Genomic DNA, 20523 nt, shown 5'->3' with positions numbered 1-20523 from the left:
CTTTTGAGATATGTGCCTCGGTTCAAATGTCATTGAGTGAAGTACTTCCAATCAAATCTGTATCTTGATGCGTCTGGGTCATCCGGGCAATAACAAAGTAGGGACCAAGTTACTTTTAATTCACTAACTCTTTTATTCCCTTAATTAGTATACAGCACAGTAACCTGCTCTAATGGCTTATCACTCTCGACACCCTGCCTCCAAGAACACTGGACATAACCCTGCACGCCCTGGGAATCATTCTTCTATTCCCCGTCCAGTATTACCCACGGGAAACACTCATTGGACCCCTGGGCTGGCAATCATCTTTTTAGTGTGCAAGTCATTATTGTCCAGGACTGCAGGGGATGCTAGCACGCTACACTATGTAAAAAAAAAAGAAAAAAAAGAAAAAAAAAAGAAATTCCTTTACTTTGTTTCTAAGGTGTTCACAATCAGATAATGCGCTTCTCCACGCTGCCTTTCTGGACAGGGCACGGCTGTCTGTAGTTTTATTTTTATTGCACTTGCCAACCTGGTATTGGCATCTCTAGCAGCTCTCAACGGGGTTGCCGACTTCAGCTGTGGGTACACGCTGGGTACACAGTCTCCCTCTGTTCCAAATGCTTCTTGCGAAGTTTGTGTGCTAACTGTAAAATATATTCTCTCCTTGGTAAATTCTCTGTGCATTCTTTGTGAAGTACCCAGGAGTTGATAGCTGCTAGGTCTAATACATTCTAAAACACCTGAACAGACCACCGTCGGGAGCCAGCTTTCACAGAATACTTCCATGCCATCTGATCCAAAACATCAACTCTATATTTGTTGCGTAGTAAAACTCCACGGTCTCTGGTATTTATTTTCACTAGTCCCGATGCTAATCGACTGACCAAAGCAGCACAGCAGGCAAGCAGGCATCAAAACGTTGATTGAAAACTTGCATCGAGAGCATAGAGCCCTCAAGAAAGTTTAGACAGGGCACAAGTTAACAGGTGTTCTTTTATTTATTTGCATTTCTTTGGAAGTTTTCTTCGCCCACTAAAAACCACATTACCCAGAGTCCTGATCAGGTAACCAAGGCATGGGTCAGCACACCTGCATGTGATCAAGGGTAATGACCAGCCCTATAAAAAAGAGCAAGCTGATAGCACCATGGTAAGAAGGGAGTTGAAGGGTTGAAGGGTTGAAGGGTTGAAGGGTTGAAGGGTTTTTTTGGATTACGTTGCTGTGTATGACCATGGACTGTTTGGATAACCCTGTTTGCTGTTTTAACCCTGTTTTGGATGACTACCTGATTGTCTATGAACTCTGGACTAGCATTATGATTTTAATTACTGGATTTCAACCTTTGAAAATAAATCCACAGATAACAGCATGTTTAACATAAATTCAATTGTTGTGTCTGTTGTGTTGTCCCCGCTCAAACTTGTCACTAAAGTATGCAAAGAAAGAACCACCATAACCATATATAAACAAGGGACTGAATCTTGGGAAAGCGGTGATGGAGAGCCACCGACTTAGCACGGCGCACAAGGCTGGAGGGGACTTAATCAGTACTGAGGCTAAGAAAGAATTTATACACTTATTTCAAATATGAAATAAGAGAGAGAAAAAATGAATATTCAACTTAGTGTAACTGTAACCTGCAAGTGTGGTGCTGTCGATGTCTCGTCTGTAATTGGCTGTTGTCTGTGCCCATTTGTCCTGTGGTGCGGCTGAAGTCCAGTGGGATGACAACTGATTAACATAAAGGGGTGGGGCTATGTTATAAAAGGGTGCTGCACCGCCAATTAAATTGTTGCTGTCCTTATTTAGTTGTTTTCCAGAAAGCAGTCAGAGTGGTGGTCTCTGAGTGGGTGCTAGAGATTAGCATCCTGAAATAAGATTTGGAGCTGGTTTCAATATGTTGTCTCTCTTCTTCCCTGCCTGCCTGCCTGAGCAGAGCACTACACTATTCATACCCTGACAAAGAATTAAATTAATAGCTAGTTGAGGCGCTTTTAGTGGTAATAATCGCTTTTTAAATGATTAGGATATTTGTCAATGAGTTTTTGGCATGATTCTTTAATGATGTTTGACCATTCTTCACCCATTCTTTGACTTTGACTAGGCAATTCCAGAACCTTAATTTTATTGTTGTTTAACCATTGTAGATTTTGATGCTTGGTTTGGATTGTTGTTGTGTTGGAAGGTCCAGTTGCACCTTATAGAGTTTTGTAGTGGAGGATTTGAGATGATTGGCCAATAACTTATGCTATGGAATCAATTTTACCATATATTGGAACTAAATGTCCTGTGCAATTAGAGGAAAAACGGTCTTATAGAAGGATATTACCACCTCCATGCTTGACAGTAGGTATGGTGTTCTTTTTTTGTAGAGCTTTTAACCCTTTGTCTCCGGACCATTTTCATTTCGTGCATTTTTGACCGATGACGTGTTCTGTGATGTCTCTCAGCAATAAGCCATGTGGTAATCAAACCAGTCTTTCTGAAGCTTGTTATTGAGTAAACCTAGGCCCTAGAAACAAAGTTTCCCTCCGTGCATTTTTAATGATACACTTAAAGAAAGTCGTGTACAGGAAATGTGATCGGTAGCGCCATCTTTGAAGACGAGTTACATAGGAAGTTCGAGATATGCCATGTAAACACAGAACGAAGACAACACAGACATCTCATTTATAGCTGTTTTTGAAGGTAATTATCTCAGACTTGAAATTCAATACGTGTTTTGATTCAATATGTAATATTGAATTTTTGGGGGTTTTTTTTGCTTTCTTTTATAGACTCTTAAATGGACGAGCTGCCTGTGTTTGACGGTGATGGTACATTATTTGCTTGCACTGACTGCAATAACTGGTTTGGATTTAATTTGTATTGCTTTATCATAGTTGTTTTTTTCTATCGTCTTTTTTTTTTTCTTTTGCTGAATATATACTTTATTTTTTACTTGCTGTGGTCACAAGATATTTATTCTGCTTTACATAAAATAGCTTGTTTTCATACTTGTTTTTACTATCTGTAGTTGTACTGAACTTTTTATATAACATTTGCATATAATAATATAGTAATACGATTAGTGTTTACTGCATGTTTATTTTACTGTGTATGCTGAAAATAAATGTGCTTTTTCATGCACTTTAGTAAATGTGAAATACTTTTTTAATCATAATAAAAAAAAAAGAAAACTGCATTTTCATTTGTATGTATTTGTATATTTTCAGTGTAAAAGGTTTTGCATAAGACTTGACAAAGTATTTATATTTTGCTTAGTCTGACCAACTTCCATAAGATGGCGACTTTGGTTAGGACAAACCCTTGTAGTTTGTCAACAGTAAAAAAATATTTGAAAACTGGGTTTTTATTTGAAATCCTCAATTTTGCAACTAATGTCCAGATCATTTTTTTCTATCTAACTTGGAAAGTGGTCGATATTATATATATATATATATATATATATATATTTTTATGGGGCGTGGCTTACATATATATTTTTTATATTCCACTAGTTAACAAATTATATCATTGGAAAGGGCTACTTCAGACCTTTCTATTAATATATTGGGTTTTAAATTCTGATTTAAGGTTACCAAACAACAAGCAATAAAAAACACATGTGCATGTCCAAATATGGGAATTCTGATTAGGCGGCAAAGGGTTAATAAACTGAAAGAGTACTAACACTGCTCTGATTTGTAAAACTTCAAATTAAATGAGTCTGTAATTTTCTCGAATATTAAAGTTGTCTAGCCAGCCTGAGTTTTAGAGTGTTCTCAGAGTATATGGCTAAATAAAGAGTATGTGCAAAATCTGACAGTTCCCTTTCAAGTATGACATGTTATCCATTACTGATAATATACTCAAGTGTTGGACTTGAAGCACGGGCAGATGTGTTAAAAGGGTAGACCAGGAGGCTGCCCTTGGCACTTGTCCCAAAACCATGGTTTTGGGGATATAAGACATTCAGTCTATAGAACTGTAAAAGTATGGAAGTTCACGCTTGAAAACGTCTCCTGTTGTAACTATTCAAAGTAAGTGTGAAGGTCTCAAGTTCAGCATCTCGCGTGTACTAAGCTAAACCCTGTGTTTTTACAATGACGGTCAAAATAACAGGCGAGGTAGTTCTAGTTATAACGTATTCTATCTCCATAGGTTTCTGCAACCCTGGGTCTACTGATGCTTTAAGACATTTAATGCATATATTTAGGAAAAGTCAAAAAAGCACTGAGCTGCCAAATCAGTGGAGAAACATGCATTTAAAAACTGATCAGTCAAAATGACCACTCTGGTAGTTCTGGTGTTAAAGCTGACACCTCCTGAGACACTAAAATGGTGTCTTGTGGATTCATGACTCTTGTTCTGGTCATGCCACAAAAGGGTAACTGGTCTGAATGGTGGTGAGCACCCAAGTGTCTGTGGTGCAAGATGGCCTGTAGTTTGGATAGGCCTGGTGAAAACTGGCCCTGGACCTGTGGTAGGTAGCAGGAGTTTGTGTCTTGGAGGCCCAGTGCTTGGCCACTAACAAGGGTCTGCTAGTGAGACACCGTACAGAGCTTATTCATTTGGCTAAGAACTATGCCCACAGATGACTTGGAGCTATGCTGTTTGAAGGAAGAAAATTAATGTTGCTCTTGCATAAAACATATGGGTCTCTTTTATATACTGGTACCAGCTCAGAACCAGATGCAATCACCCAGTGTCTGTACAAGATGGATTTGGGGTCTCAGTACCAATCGGGGTGCTCTCGGTACTGAATCGTGGCAATGGGGTGGTGCACATAAAAGTGAATGTTGTGCAGGGACAACTTGGCAACAATATACATCTTACACCAGTGATTTGATGCCGGGGCTGAAATTTGCCAGCTAACTAGTTTCCCACTAATAGTCTGGGGAGATGTTCTCCTGGAGTGGTCGACTCCAGCCAACACAACCCCGCAGTATAGCTATGACAGCCTTTAGCACTAGCGTGTTTCTTGTCGTAAAGCACGGAGAAGCTGCTGATAAATCAAGCAACAGGAGCTAGGGGCTGTCTGTGTGCAGATGGTCTGTAGCCTAGCAACTGGGAGACAGGCCACTTCTACACTGAATCATTCTAGTTATACAAATAATACAATCTCTCACTTTTGGCACTAGAAGGATATAAATTGTATCTACTTTTCTTTCCTAATGAAAATAAATAGAAGAGAAAGATCCAGAGGAGTGCAGCAGCAAGGGGCGGAGAGTGAAGTTAGTCCACGGTGGAGAACTGCATTTCAGGGAAGGGGCAGGGAAGCCAGCCGACTTCCAGTGGTGCACAAGGCCGTGGTAGGGAGTAACCAGCACAGAGGACTAATGGTGCAAAAAACACGCAAAAGTATGATATATACTATAAATATGATATACACGTGAAAGTATGATATATACTTGCATTTAAAACTGTTATTACAACTGCTATTAGATATTCAGACCTGGGGATCTATTATTTTCCTGTGGATTATGTACGGGGATAGCACAAGACAAACGTACATTCAAATTATTAAGTGCTTAACAATTAGTATTCATTGCAGAATATAAATCCTCTGAAACTAACATAAAATGTATAGTGCCTGTAGAAAGTCTACACTTGAACTTTTTTTCACATTTTGTGTTTCAGTGCCTCAGAGTTTCATACATTTAAATTGGGATTTTTTTTCCACTTCTCTACACACCATACTCCACACTGTTAAGGGGAAAACATTTTTATTGAGAAAAAAATTAGATATTAAAAATACAAAACAAACATTTTTCAGCTAATTGGATAAGTCTCCATACTTGGTGGAAGCACCTTTGGCAACATTTACAGCTGTGTGTCTGTTGGGGTAGGTCTCGACCAACTTTGCACACCTAGATTTGGCAATATTTGACCATTCTTTACAAAACTGTTTAAGCTCTGTCAAGTTTCTTGGGGAGCGTTGATGGACAGCAATTTTCAAGTCATGCCACAAATTTTCAATTGAATTTAGGTCAGGGATCTGACTGGGCCACTCAAGACATTGACATTTTTGTTCCTTAGCCACTTCAGTGCAGCTTTGGCTGTGTGTTTTGTGTCGTTATCATGCTAAAAGGTGAACTTCTGTCCCAGTTTCAGCTTTCTTGCATAGGGCAGCAGGTTTTCCTCAAGGTCTTCTATGTACTTTTCTCCAGCCCCTGCTGATGAGAAACATCCCCATAACATGATGCTGCCACCACCATACTTCATGGTAGGGATGGTGTTCTTTGGGTGATGTGTTGGGTTTGCGCCAAACATGCTGCTTTGCATTTAGGGCAAAAAGTTCCATTTTAGTTTCATCAGACCATAAAACTTTTTGCCACATGAGTTTTTTTGCATACTTCAAACAGGATTCAAGGTGGGATTTCTTGAGCAATGGCTTCCTTCTTGCCACCCTACCATATAGGCCAGATTTGTGGAGTGCTTGGGATATTGTTGTCACATGCACACTTTCACCAGTCTTGACCATAAAAGTCTGTAGCTCTTGTAAAGTTGCCTTTGGCCTCTTGGTAGCCTCTCGGTCATCCAGTTTGGAGGGACGGCCTGATCTAGGCAGGGTGGTGCCATACACCTTCCACTTCTTAATGATCATCTTGACCGTGCTCCAAGGGATATTCAAGGCCTTTGTTATTTTTTTTTTTTATACCCATCCCGATCTGTGCCTATCAACAACTTTGTTCAGGAGTTCTTTTGAAAGCGCTTTGGTGCTCATGGTTGAGTCTTTGCTTTGAAATGCACTATGCAGCAGAGGGAACCTACAGGAACTGCTGAATTTATCCTGAAATCATGTGAATCACTACAATTTAGCACAGGTGGAGGCCACTTAACTTGGTTTGTAATTTTGAAGGCGATTGGTTACACCTGAGCTAATTTAGGTTTGCTATTACAAGGGGGGTGGACACTTAACCAACCAAGCTATTTCAGTTTTTATTTTTAATTAATTTTCAACAAATTTTTAGAATATTTTCTACACTTCTACAGTTGTGGGCTAGGATGTGTAGATAAATGAAAAAAAAAACTATTTGAACCCTTTGCAGTCCATTTATTCAGTGCCTGTCAGACACGTCAGGTCAAATTTATTTTCACATGCACTGTTTATTTTACATGCGTTGTTTAAAATTTTTTTTCTGAGTAAAACTGGTTTAAAGGGCATTGCCATGCTAAGCGAGATCAGTACTGCATCTCTAGCCAAGACCCACTCTCTGCTCGCTGTATTTTTCACATACCTCTTTATAGACGTGCATACTGATAAATCCTCTCCTGATCACTCGTTTTATCACCAAACTCCTCAATAATGCGATCCAAGTCATTATTTTATTACTATAACATCTCAAAAAGCTCTGCAAATGTTCGTGATGTTCTTTGAGCGCTGGATGCGGAAGCAGCTACCTTCCTTGTTTATGTCTGCTTATCTCTGTGTGGTGCAGCTGCTAGGGCTATTGCTCACATGCCCATTTTTATTATTTTTATTATTATTATTTTATTATTATTATTATTATTTTTGTTTCATTCAGCCATTGAATGGTTTTCTCTGCTTTTTCTGGAGAAAAAACAACTAGAGACCTGCGCTTTACGTCTTTTCGATGATGTCGGACATGGTCCGACATTGGACCTCAAATGGTTAATGCATTTTAATTCCAAGCTATAAGGCAACAAAAGGTGAACATTTTGAAAGGGGGTGTAGACTTTCTATAGGCACTGTATGCCACCAGAGCCTAAACAGATGTAAACAGCTAGTGTTTCTCCCTCTGTTTCATTATCTCTTATTAATGACAGCCTGACCTACAGTGTGTTTAACAGTCAAGATGCGGTGTATCTACTAAGTAAGCAGTATGTTCAAAACAAAATCCCACCATCTGCAGCAATGTCCCCATTTCATAGCTCTGAGCACTATCTTCTGTTGAAATTAGTTTGCTTTTTTTGTTTGTCTGCTGTCTGCATTTTTAATGTTAATCATACACTGCAAGCTAATAAATCAACAATATCTGAACAACCATTTTAAACCTGCGTCTGACTTGCATGTTATGTCATTGTACAGTATGAGGAATTCAGCAATCATGAAGCTGGTATTTTTTTGACCCCAATGCCATAGTAACCAAGTGCACGGCACTGAAGCTGGACCGTGTACAGCTGCTGTAGCGCTGCTAAGTTCCTTAGCTGCTGGGTTCCTTAGCTGAGCGCTGAACGGTTCGTATTTAACTCTGTGGGGTGCTTGGTCAGGTTGGAGAGGCTGGGCTCTTCCCCCCAGTGCAGTCAAGGTCTGCAGGATGGGCCGTGTCTCAACTGCTCATTTTCATTGTTTTAATATTTGGGGGGTAGGTGGCAGTGCGCCACTGTGGGGTACATTAATCATTTATTATTATTTTCCATTCATGGTTTGGCGGCATCATCTTTTTGGGGGGAGGTGGCCAATAGCCACTTCCTATCTGCGGCACTGGAATGCATGTAACTGTTCATGTTTTTCCAGCTGGCCTCACACAGGTAGTCGTCGAGGACCCACGTACGAGGCCTCCAGCCAAATTTATCTTTCACTCAGGCCCTGAGTGCCCATCGCAGTCATCGGTCCCTGAGAGCCCTTCACAGTTCATTAAATCATTTGCAATTGCAATCAATACATTTTCTGAGGCCATAAACATAAGGCTAGTATGATCTGTGCTCTATCTGTATCAAGTTATTACCTCCTCCATACACAGCCCTAGTAACATCTGCCTAGTCCAAAATACTCTCTCCCTGACTCTTCTTCTAGCTGTCCTGTGCAGCTTTTCTGCTGGTTCTGTGACACCGCCTGGTTTCAATAAACAGTTTTTTCTAACCCACGCTGAAGCACCTAGTAAAGTTAACATTCTTAAGCTAATATGGTTTGCATATCACATACCTCCCTTGCAGTATTTTGTGATGTAATTTGCATACTTTTTCACCCATTAACATTATTTATTCTATTTAAATGACTTGAATGTGGTACTTTTTCCACGCGCTAGGTTGCCTGCCACCGGTTAGTGAATACTGCACGTGTACAAAACATGCAGTAAAGGGTTTACTATGTGCAAAACACGTTACTGTTGTTTAGTCAATCAGGCTCTTTGTGTGAAGAAGTGTCTGTCCTTAGTCTGTTTCCACTTCATTTTCATCTGTGTCCTCTGGTCTTTGTTTTTGTACTTAAGATTTTAAAGATTTCAATTATGTCGCCTTAATTATATCAAGCTTGTGATAATAACGACTTGAAGATATAATACTTGATAGTCTCATATTTTTTTTAATATTTTTTTTTTATGTAACACCCTAAATGTATAGTTATATTTAAACAATACATCTCCCAAGCCAATTTCAGTCAGGATGGACAAGATAGCAAGCCTTACAGAGCTTGACAGAGGGTTGATAATTATATAATAATGTCCTTCTTTGAACACCCTGGGAACAACCCTATTGACAGGGTTTACATTTTTTGTCCATCCCCCATAACTTTGAGATATATATTGATTTTAGTCTTGCATGATTTAAACTCACCATACATTGCAGTTTCTTAAAACACAAACATCAGTACACCAAAAGCTGTGCAACGTTGTTGAGATTTGTTTTTATTTTATTGAAAAAATATAAAATGTCATATCTTACACTACAAAAACATGTACACAACCAAAATGCACATAGTTTCAGGATGGAAACAAAAACAATAAATACAACAAAGCTATTTATTTTCTATACCTTTAAGTAAAAGGTATGATTTAAGTGAATCATTAGAACTAGAGTAAAAGATTTATTGAATGACTTTTACATGGTGAACATGTCATTGCAGATACAATATCCTTTTTCTTTAACTACTTTGACTGTTCCATCAGTATTGTGCATTTTCTCCAAATTTACAAAGTAGTATTTGTAAGCAATCCAAAAGGATTCAAATAGTAAGATTTTAAATGGGCAATGAAAACATACATTGACAATTTCACGAGACTTCACGGTTATTTTTTAAAAGCATTACCACAATTACCAAAGTCAGTCTCTGCAGAAGTATTAGATACAATTGACAGTTTCAAAGGCAGGAGTTTTAGTGCGTACCTACCACACAGCAGCAGAGGGCATTGGAGAGTGCCTACAGCTCCCCTTACTGATCTTGGTAAGGGACTTTGATCCAACTCCACTTATCATTGCCTTATAAATATAGACTTACTGTTAGAGATTCTTTTAATCTTTTAAATACATTGAATTATTAGGTTATTGTTGGTATCAATAAAGGTGTATAATAATATATAGGTGTCAGATCCCACTTTCTGCACTAGTGGAGCCTGTATGATTTATGACAAAGGGCTACTGTAATTATAGTTTATTACATTGTAAAGTATACAACATAGGTACGTTGCATTCCAGAAACATGTAACTTGTCTGTCCCAAAAACAAAGGTTCATTGCCAAATTTGGTAATTAGATGATAGTCTATTACCTTATAAGGCAAATAGCCTGACAAAAACAATGGGTATGAAGAACATGAAAAACTAAATAAGTGTAAATGACCAGCTCTAAATGTGTGTCTCAGGAACACAGAAGGAATGCCTAGCAAAGGCCAGTTTTATCTTCCTTGAAAGTGTAACAAAACTAGGATACTGCATATTTAACAGGTAACCCTTTAAATGTTTTACAAGTTGCATCATAATTAGCAGCACATTTTACACAGACATCTGTGTAAATCCTTCCTGTCATATTCTTTATAGTAAATCCATCTTGGATGAATTAAATGTCTTCATGATGGTTGTGCCCAAATAAGGAAGACCAAAAATCTCTTTCATTTGTAAAACAGTCCAGTTCAAGCTTAAACAGAAATGTATACATGGCAGGGAACCAGTGGCAAGGAATTGGAAACAATTCAACTCATTAAAATCTCAAGGAATTGCTTATACATTTAAAGACTATTCAAGCTGGCTGCTTTATGCTTTTGTATAAATATTCTGAAAATAAGCGGAATAAATAACAAGTATATTTTTTACAGAGATGTGTGTAAAAGCATTTATCCTCAATTCATTTAAATAGCAATCGTATTAATTAAAAAAAAAAAAAAAGAATCTTATGCTAGAACTATGTTGTACTTTTAATAACAGGTAAAACTATATTGTATAACTCATGTTCCAGATAATGCTTTATTTTGATGCTGGAGTGAAATATCACATACTGTTTGTCATCACAACATGATCAGAAATTAAATTTCTATAATATCTGGCTATATGGCACTTTTCTCATCCAGAACAGCTGTTCAGAAAGCAATCGTGCTATTAATATAAAAGAATGCCCCCCAGTTATTTTCTTTTGCAACAAATCTGTGACCAAGTATTATCAAGTAACTGCTTATCTTGCCAATTTCAAAGAGCATAACATTCTCAGGGCAGCAAATTATTTTAAGGACGATGACACATTTTTTCAATTTTCCTGACTTCCCACACATTGAATAGACCAAGTTGTAACACCTTGAGCTGCCTTTACAAACAGACTGATGTCAAGAAAAACAAAGCCCTTGACCTCCCCCTCCCTGCTATTGACACAGCCAGCTACCAATCTTTAATATATTTTAAGGAGCTATGAATCACACTGTGATAACAACATGGTCCAGCTCTAATATGTTACAATACCCTACAGTTTCCTTGAAGGGGGAAGGAAGACTTGGTTGCTGTTTTTAAGCTCTCTAGGGTAAGCAAAAATTGAGGGAACATATTGGATGAAGGGGTGACTGCCACTGTGCAGTGTTAGCACATTAGACAATGTCAAGATTTTGCACTACCTTCTACACCGTCAACAACATTTGTATTAATGCATTTTATTTATAGTCCCTAAGAATTGGTCAAACAAATAATTCCACAGCAAAAAATCTATATTTAAGTCTTTATGTCAAGGGGACTAAAGACAATCTAGCATTTTATAAACATATACCCTAACTGCGCACATTCATTCATTATGTGAATGAAGAAGACATAATAAAGTTCTAGCACAAATATAAACATAGCAGGCTAGTGGGAGGGTGACGTCCTGATTTTTTTGTTTCGCTTTTTTTTGTTTTTGTTTTTTTTTACATTTCACAATAAAATGGATACAGTGTGGTAAGGATTAGTTTGAGCAGTTTACACATTGCCTCCTCTAATGTAATTACCACCATGTCATTGCTTTTTTTGTGTTTTACATTTATAAAAGAGAATACTAAGAAGAAATGGATCTTATTATATTGCTTTTTAATGCAGATCAGTTAAGACATAAAGAAAGCAAACTTCAGTAAATCACTGTCGTTTTGCTGAAAGTTTGAAAGTTTGTCTCAAATGTCTGAAAAGCAATTTAGTTCAAATAAGTTCTTGGAAGCAACAGTTTCTGTGTTTGGATTGGGAAAACAGCATGGGTGCTAATTTACAGTCGGTATAGAAACTGGTGAAGTGACATTGCTTTTGAAGTTGTAATATAGGAAAAGGAGTTACTCTTAAGAACATATCAAAGTCAATTTCATATTCCATGTATCTCTGTTCTTCCTGAAGACGATGAAACAAATTGGGGAAGCTATCTGCAAATATTTGTAGACTGTTGATAGAAGTTTTCTCTTCATTTGAAAAATGTTCCTTCCTTTTTTTCATATATTCCTAAAACATAAATAAGTTCCAGTTCATTAAAAGTGCAGGGTTATTGGCAACTATTGGCCACTCGGTTTACACTGACATTGTGCGGTTCATCATCTGGACTCTCATTTCTTGAATACTGTTGAGGATCTTTTTCTGATGACCAGCAAGGTTCACACCAACCGTCCTCAAATCACTGTCAAAAACAAAACATGCATATTAAACCTGGCAATCGGCTCTGTACTGCTTCAGTTTGTTTTGTTCAGTCAGGTAAATACCTTCATCTGTGATTTATCATAAATTTGCAATTCCAAATTAAGAGACCTTTATACTGTGCATGTAATGAAGTCAGGTTAAAATCGCCTGCATTTACTACAATCATGTCTCTTTATTTGAGTCTAAACACTGGAATGACTTTTTGGCAGTTTGGATCAGGGCTTAATGTTTACGCATTCACACAGGTGAAAGTGGCAAACAGCATTAACCCAGTTTTACATCCACAGCTTCTTCATGTCACGGGCAAATGAGACACAAAGGTAAAAAAAAAAAAAAAAAAAAAAAAAAGAAAAGAAAGACTGACTTACTCCAAGGTCATTTGAGCCACAGCTTCTACAGAGGTGTATCCACTTTCCATGAAGTGCTCTGTGTATCGACTCATTTTTATGGCCTCTAGCCACTCTCCCACAGACCTGCATGCACTGTCTCTCATGGTACCATACTCCACTAGTAAGTTTGATACTCTGCAAAGGAAAGACACATTGATTTTTAAAGATACAGTATAAATAGTGGAGACAGACAAACAGAGGTAAAGACCAACACTAGGGGCCAAACTAAATTTACCCATACATATCTGTCCTAGTCAGGTGGGGTTAAAATGAAAAGTTAAGACATTCTTGGATACAAGAATGTACAGCCAAATATTCAAAGATTTTGAGATGAAACTTTTATGCAACTCTGTTTGCATGGTGAATATCTTGCATATATTCGCAAGTCAGTGAAATTCAAAAGAGATGTTGTGAAATTGCTAATATTGCAAGGTTGCGGAAATTAATACGTTGAAATTAATCTAAACAGAAAATTAATCCTAACTCCGACTATGCCCAAATGATGCAGGTGTATTTGGTTATGAGGTGACAGAAAGGCTCAAAGTGTTCAAAAACAGAGACGGCAACTTTATTGAAGAGATTATAATAATAGCTGATTTGGTACTGAACAATGAGAAACATTAAAAACTGCACCATGTGATTACTCCATCACTATAGACTCTACAGGCCCAATATTCGAAAGGTTTGCACACCACACAGAAGGTATATGTGCATCGCAAATGGCCGTTGTGCCAAAATTCGAAACGTCCTTCTGCACGTCACAATCCATTCTGCACTGTGCAGAAATAAAATATGCATTGCGCAATATACGGGGAGTGGCTGACAATATGCATGATCCTGGTATATACAAAGGTATGCGCCAAGCACAAAACCAGGTTTGTGATGCGCAGAATAGGGATTGTAAAAGGACTGCGTTAACTCCGCGCACACTACCATTCCAGCACTGACTGCAAACGGGCAACAATGAGAAACGTGGGTAGCATGCGCTGTGTCCATCGACATTTGGATGTGAATGATGCAAGACACACCCAGCAACATCAACCCCGACATAGGTGAAGATAATCTGAAAGGGTGTATCGTCCTTGGCACACATGAGCAAGTCGTGTCCAGTAATCGTCTCGACCGAGACATGCTGACTCATCTATGTCAATAGCTATTCCATGCCATGTAAACAGGGTATTCCGAATGAATCCGTCCATATTCTGGATACCAGTATTTCAAAAAAGTGATACCAAATACTCACTTAGTATTAGGATATTAGCCCTTCTAGACACCTTATTCAGAAAACCAGTTTTTTTGATGATGGCTTCTGTCACCATCAAAGCCTTTGTTAAAACTGTGCACAAATATATTAGTACTTGTATGACCCCAAATATGTTACCTTCCTATTTTTTAAACATTTTTATTAAGTATTTTTGTTTTTATATAATATATATATATATATATATATATATATATATATATATATATATATATATATATATATAATCCTTGATTTAACCTCTTTTACGAGTGAGATCTAGCCAAGCAGGTAGCAGCAAGTCAATCAAGAACAAATACATAATAAATACAATTAAGACACAGGCAATCACATTTAAAAGTAGTAAACATTTATAAAGCAAAATACCATTTCGCAAAATGTGTTTTCAACAGTTGCATAACTATTTAAAACAATTATATCCTTATATAGCAGTGCTTCAAAATGCGTAAAACCAAAGAAGTCTAGCCTACCAAATCATACAATATACAATGATGAGTATTAAATCTTGTATTTGAATTGTACCTCAATGCTGCATGATATAGTGAGTCCAGTTTACCTAAAATTGATGGTGAAGCAAACCTATATACTGCATCACCATAGTCAATTTGAGGCAAAAACATACAAGCAATAAGCCTCTTTTTTTTGTTGTTTTTTTTGTTTTGTTTCCATAACATATATAACATGTTCAAATCATAGTGACGTTTATAGTGTATTCCCATGCCCAACAGACGAGTGTGGAAACATGCACACACCTCTGTCCAGCATACTGCCTTCCTTCTGTTCCTTTAATACGGTCCTATTAGCATATGGTAATGCATCGGTAATTAGAAATGTGATACAACACTGTCCGTATTCAATAAAACAGTGGCATTATCAGTACATCAATTTGAAAACTCAACGCCTAGCTATGGAGCCAATTGTGTATTTGAATGGTCCGTATGTATGTGTGCACGATATGTTGTGTGGTCTCGTCTGCTGTCATATCGGTACATACTGTGGCAACACCAATGATAGCAGCTTGTCGGGGTAATGCCATTACTAATGGTGACTGTCCATCACTCTGCATTCTCGTTTGGCTGTTGTGTGCAGTTGCTATATTGGTAGTGAATGTGCAGACGGTTTTACAAGGCAAAAAACAGATTTGCGAATTGCTCAAAAAACTTATATTCCAACGTCTCGCAACTGCTTTTGTGCCATTTTGGAATATCTCATTTTGTGCCAAAGGACTGTTTTTTTGCGAGGCGCAAATTTAGCGAGGGGATTGCGCGAAGATCGAAGATTGGGTCCTACATATTTAAAGTCATTTTAATTATATGAGTTTTCCTGTTTTTGAATAAATTAAAATGCTTCGAAAGCAAAGACAAACCTGTCTGGACGGAGCAGTAAACAAAAGAAAAAAATGTAATTATATTATTTGACTAAAGAAGTATGAACTCATATACTTTAGAGGCTGAGTAATCGTGTGGTACTGTTTTCAAGATGTTTCACACTACTTTAGTACCCTGCCCAGTTTTTATCCACTCCCTAGATAACATAAATGCTGTTTCAATTGTTTCACAGAATATAGATGATATAGAAATGATACTATGTTTTTAAATTTGAGTTAAATAGCCGATCACTTTAGGAGTGAAAGGGTATCCCAAACAATTTGAATTTTGCACTTGTAGGTGGACTTGCATAATTATTCACAAGTCCTCCTCCAGAGTTGAGGGAAAAACTCAGGATTAAACAAATGAGCAGTTTAAATTTCACTTACAGGCACAACTTTTTTTCTCAAGGCAGAATTGAGGGGGGAAATCCCTGCAACTGCCCTTGTGAAACTTGTATCTCTTTTGAATATGCAGCCCATAGCTCCTATACCACAATGAGGCCAATTTAAGGATATTTATGAACTAAACTGCTTTTGAACTGATAGTTTATTATTCATAATTGTATTGAATGAAATTTATTATGCTAAGCTTTACAGTTGTGACCAAACAGAACAGTAACCTGTGAATCCATTAATGATATTAGAAAATATAATGAATAAAAAGAAGCAATTTTGTCGACAGCAATGGCCTAAGTACTGACAGCTGTATTTCACTGTGTCTTTCACTTTAGTAACCAGTCTTTTTTCTACAAGTATGATCAAATTCATACTGAAAGAAAAATACATAGTGGTCATCTGAATGAAGAATGTGAAGCCATTCAGAAGCAAACCCATGCTTTTGCAGACAAACTTAAGTGCTTAAAAGCCCTTATAATTTAACAGGGCATTAAATCACATAAGCTAATTATACAGACATACAAGGATAAATTATGTGAAAAAAAATCAATAAACAAGCAATACCCTGCTATTAATTTGATCTCTAGCAACTAGTTACAGCTTATTATGAAACTACCTCAGACAAAGTGCAAAATCAAAGTAATGCCTATAATAGATCTTTATTCTGCCACTGACATTCAGCTAACAAAAGATTCATAACTAAAGGAAAACAGAAATATTTATTAAATGCATGAGGCATAAACTCTGCCCTTTATTTTCAAATCCAATAGCCCTAGCACCATCCTAAAAGTACAGATTTACTATAGTGTTTTTTTGGGTTTCTTTTTCCACTCTACATTGAAGGACATACCTTGTCTGCATTGAAGTCCCATACACATATCCCCTTGCCAAGTATATAAATAGCACATTACAGGTGTCAGTAACATAAAAAGTAGGTCATAGGACCTACATCTACAGTCAGTTTCAGCCATTTCAGTATTTCCTATGATCTTAATTATACACTTAAGCGTGTTACTCAGTGGCTAATCAAGTTATTAGTACGACGCATGGAATTAACCAGTTAGAAAGTGTTACAGAACACATTTCGCTAACTGCTGCGTCTTGTGTTGTCCAGATTGCAGTGTTATAAACTGGACATTTCTCCACATTTACAGGGGAGAGGGTATCCCGATCACTCCCCTTCCTGGGTTTCTGTTTTCACAATAACTCGCTCATCTTAATCTGACACAAGCATAGCTGCAGGAGGGAGCGTGCACTGGATATGCAGCGATGTTCAGAAGAAAACATTTCTCCCTCCTGGCTAACAATCCAGAGTAAACGCTGAAGAAAGTAATTCCCTATTTTTTACCTATGATGTGTGAATAAAAAGTATGTAAAAAATATATGTAAAAAAAAAAAAAAATACTACAATATGGACAACACAGAATACAGCAAAGTTAAGGAACATGTTTCTTGTTAACACAGCAGGGCGTTCTATAAGACTTTAAGCTCACTGAACGGATCAATGCAGTGCAAAGAGTCGTATTGTTATACCAATAAACAGTGTTTAGCATAGCATCCCATAACTCGTGACTATGCACAGTTTCTTCAAAATCAGATAAGTGAATCCTGAGATATACCCTTAAATTGTAGCCAATAGGGTATTATCACCAAAACAGTCCGGAAGAAAACAAATGTAGAAACAAATGTCCATGCACAGTTTGGACAAGCAATTACCATAATTCAATTGGTTTGTCACAGGCTTCATCACATTTGGGGCAAATAGATCTAAAGACCATAAACCCAACCAATTAGTGGCAAGAAAATGTGAAAGTAGGTAACCTGGCAAAAGAGATTAACATTGTCTAACATTGTAGTCACATCCCGAAAGGGAGGGGGACCGTGCCTGAATTGCAGGGAACAGCCAGTCTGTACAGTGATGAGCATCAAGATGTCTGTGGTGCATTGACGCCAACACTCCAGGTATCTCCCTGAAGAGGGGCCCTAGGCCTGTGGCAGCAAACTGCTAGGGTAGCTGCTTGGCTCGTGGCTAGACCCAAGATATTTTCCTCTGAGCCTGGCGGCAGAATTTGTTAAAGGTGCGCAGCCACAAGCTGGTTATGAAAGCCACCTTTGGCTGTAGCAACAGTCAGATATTCCAGTGTGTTAGTTTGCTGCTGGCTTGTGTATCTGGTGTGGCAGCTTGGGAAGTGGACGCACCAGATCGTCCGTGCGAGATGAGAGCGCTGCAGCATCTCATCGACCGCAGAGTCAATAGTATGCTATGGTGTAATGGGGGCATCTAACAGCGGCCCTTTATCCCCATCACCCACCCATCTTTGGGAAAACCAAAGCTGTCGTCTTGTGCCCACAACCTGCCTGTTCAATCTGAAGATGCAGTGCAGGTTCTTGTTCACCAACCGCAGCTCCTCCAGCTGCTGTGGTGTGGATCTGACTCTGCGAGAGAGACTTCAACAAACAGGCCTGGTAGGCTGCGCCAATGGATCGGGAAACAGCTGTAGTTGTAGCTGGATGACCTCAGGATGAGTCGAAAAGAAAATCTGGGTGCACTATGCGGGGGGGTGGGGGCGGACATCTAAGAGGGAGCAGGCTCATCCTCAGATGGACTGTTTCCGTATCTCATCTGCAGACCAACAGGGAGAGATTAATCGCATGTACTGCACTGAATGAGCCTACCTCCTCAAAGCATGACTCTAGATAGCCGACCTCCTCAAAGGCAGAGATGGACAGCAGCCAATCCTCCTGCTGCCAGTCTGTACTAATACCCCTTGTCGCCCCTGATGGGAAGTAGCTTCCCAGAGTTTATCCAACAGCTCAGAGTACTGGTGACTCTTTCTTTTCCTCTTCCTTGCAGAAGGAGGAGAAGGAGGGGCAGAGAATGATGAGGAAGACTGTGACTGTGGAGGATAAGCCATGCTTATCCTCCAATGGGAGACTGCCCTTGCATAAGTCACATGTGTAAAACCCCACCATAATTAAAGTAACAACACAGTGTATAATACTGTAACAACTGTCTGCTCAAGCTGCAGTATTTGTATACAGTACTATAACAGGGCTAGTGCAGTATACAGTTCTGTAACAAAAAACTGCTGTCGGAACCAGCACAAGCAGCAACACCACTGTACAGTAATGTAACAGGGCAGACACAGTATTGTAATAAATTATAACAGGGTGAGTCAAGACTTGAACCCAGTCTGCTGGTACTGGACCAGGGATGGTACCACTGTCTGAACCAAGTTGGAGTTGGAAACGGTAATTAACTGTGACTGAACCGAGCTTGCACCGAGTGTCGGCTTATTACCGGTGCCTTAGCACTGGTTCGGTATGGTACAGTACCTTTGGTACAATAATTTGAACTGAGATGAACCGGTCGGTTCAATACACGTATGGTGCCTAAGGACAGGCACCGTATAGTATGGTATCCTTGGTACAGTACGCCTGGTACAGTCCACTCGGTACGGTACACTTCGGTATGGCTCCAGTCAGTACAGTACAATTGGTATGGTACGGTACAATTAGTACAGTTTGGTATGGTACCCCAGGTACGGTACACTCGGTATGGTACACTTGATACAGTTTGTACGGTACACTTGGTACGGTACCCCAGGTATGATACACTCGGTATGGTACACTTGGTACGGTACGGTTTGTGCGGTAACCTTGATTCGGTACCCTAGGTATGGTACACTTGGTATGGTACAGTACACTCGGTACGCTTCGGTACCGGTTGGTGTGGTAACCCAGGTACGGTACCCTTGGTACTGTACGGTACACTTGGTACGGAGTATAGTTCGGTATCCTCGGTACGGTTTGATACCGGTCGGTGTGGTACCCCAGGTATGGAACCCAAGATACGGCATGGTACGGTAAGGTACACTCTATAAGGTCCATTACCCTTGTTCTCTGTTCAGTACGTGTACCAGGCAGGAACGGGGTAGGTCTTTGACCTACAGTTGCTGAAGAGACAGTATATAGGGATGCCCACCTATATAGCTTCTGGCAACCTAACAGCCAGAAGACTGAGGGAAGCCTGCTGTTAGAGCCCTAACAGCCTTCACAATGGTGCTGCAAGAAGGCACCAAGACGGCAAATAAATAAATAAATAAAACACAAGACAAATATTCTCACACAAAACAGTAATAATACAATTACAGATGAAATTGTACTAAATTCGTTGACAGAAAAAAACAACTTTTTATTCAGCTTCAATTGAGGCTAAGCAGCCTGTAAGAGGCACAAGTCAGCCGAATTAGGTTGCTTGATCCCTGGGAAGGGGCGACTTCAGCCACTGGCTTCGCACGGGGCAAAAGGCTGATGCGGGACATTAACAAGA

The 20523-nt window shown here is 38.9% G+C and overlaps 1 protein-coding gene across 2 annotated transcripts in view; it reads right to left on the bottom strand.

The window, feature by feature from the left end:
- Positions 1-9635: 9635 nt before the first annotated feature.
- LOC121298529 (ephrin type-A receptor 5) overlaps positions 9636-20523 on the bottom strand; it is a 207259-nt gene continuing 196371 nt past the window's right edge. The window contains exons 16-17 of one of the 2 annotated variants that reach the window (XM_041225659.1): positions 13144-13299; positions 9636-12755 (exon numbers count right to left, since the gene is read on the bottom strand). In XM_041225659.1, coding sequence (XP_041081593.1) covers positions 12650-12755; positions 13144-13299 — 262 coding nt within the window. In that variant the 3' untranslated portion in view covers positions 9636-12649. Of the gene's footprint in view, positions 12756-13143; positions 13300-18731; positions 18814-20523 lie in introns of those variants that run through there. The other variant, XM_041225666.1, reaches the window with a different exon arrangement.

This window comes from Polyodon spathula, chromosome 2 (genome assembly GCF_017654505.1).
Source record: "Polyodon spathula isolate WHYD16114869_AA chromosome 2, ASM1765450v1, whole genome shotgun sequence".
Taxonomy (NCBI): domain Eukaryota; kingdom Metazoa; phylum Chordata; class Actinopteri; order Acipenseriformes; family Polyodontidae; genus Polyodon; species Polyodon spathula.
Note: the sequence above shows the minus strand (reverse complement) of the source record. Positions and strands in the feature narration are given on the sequence as shown.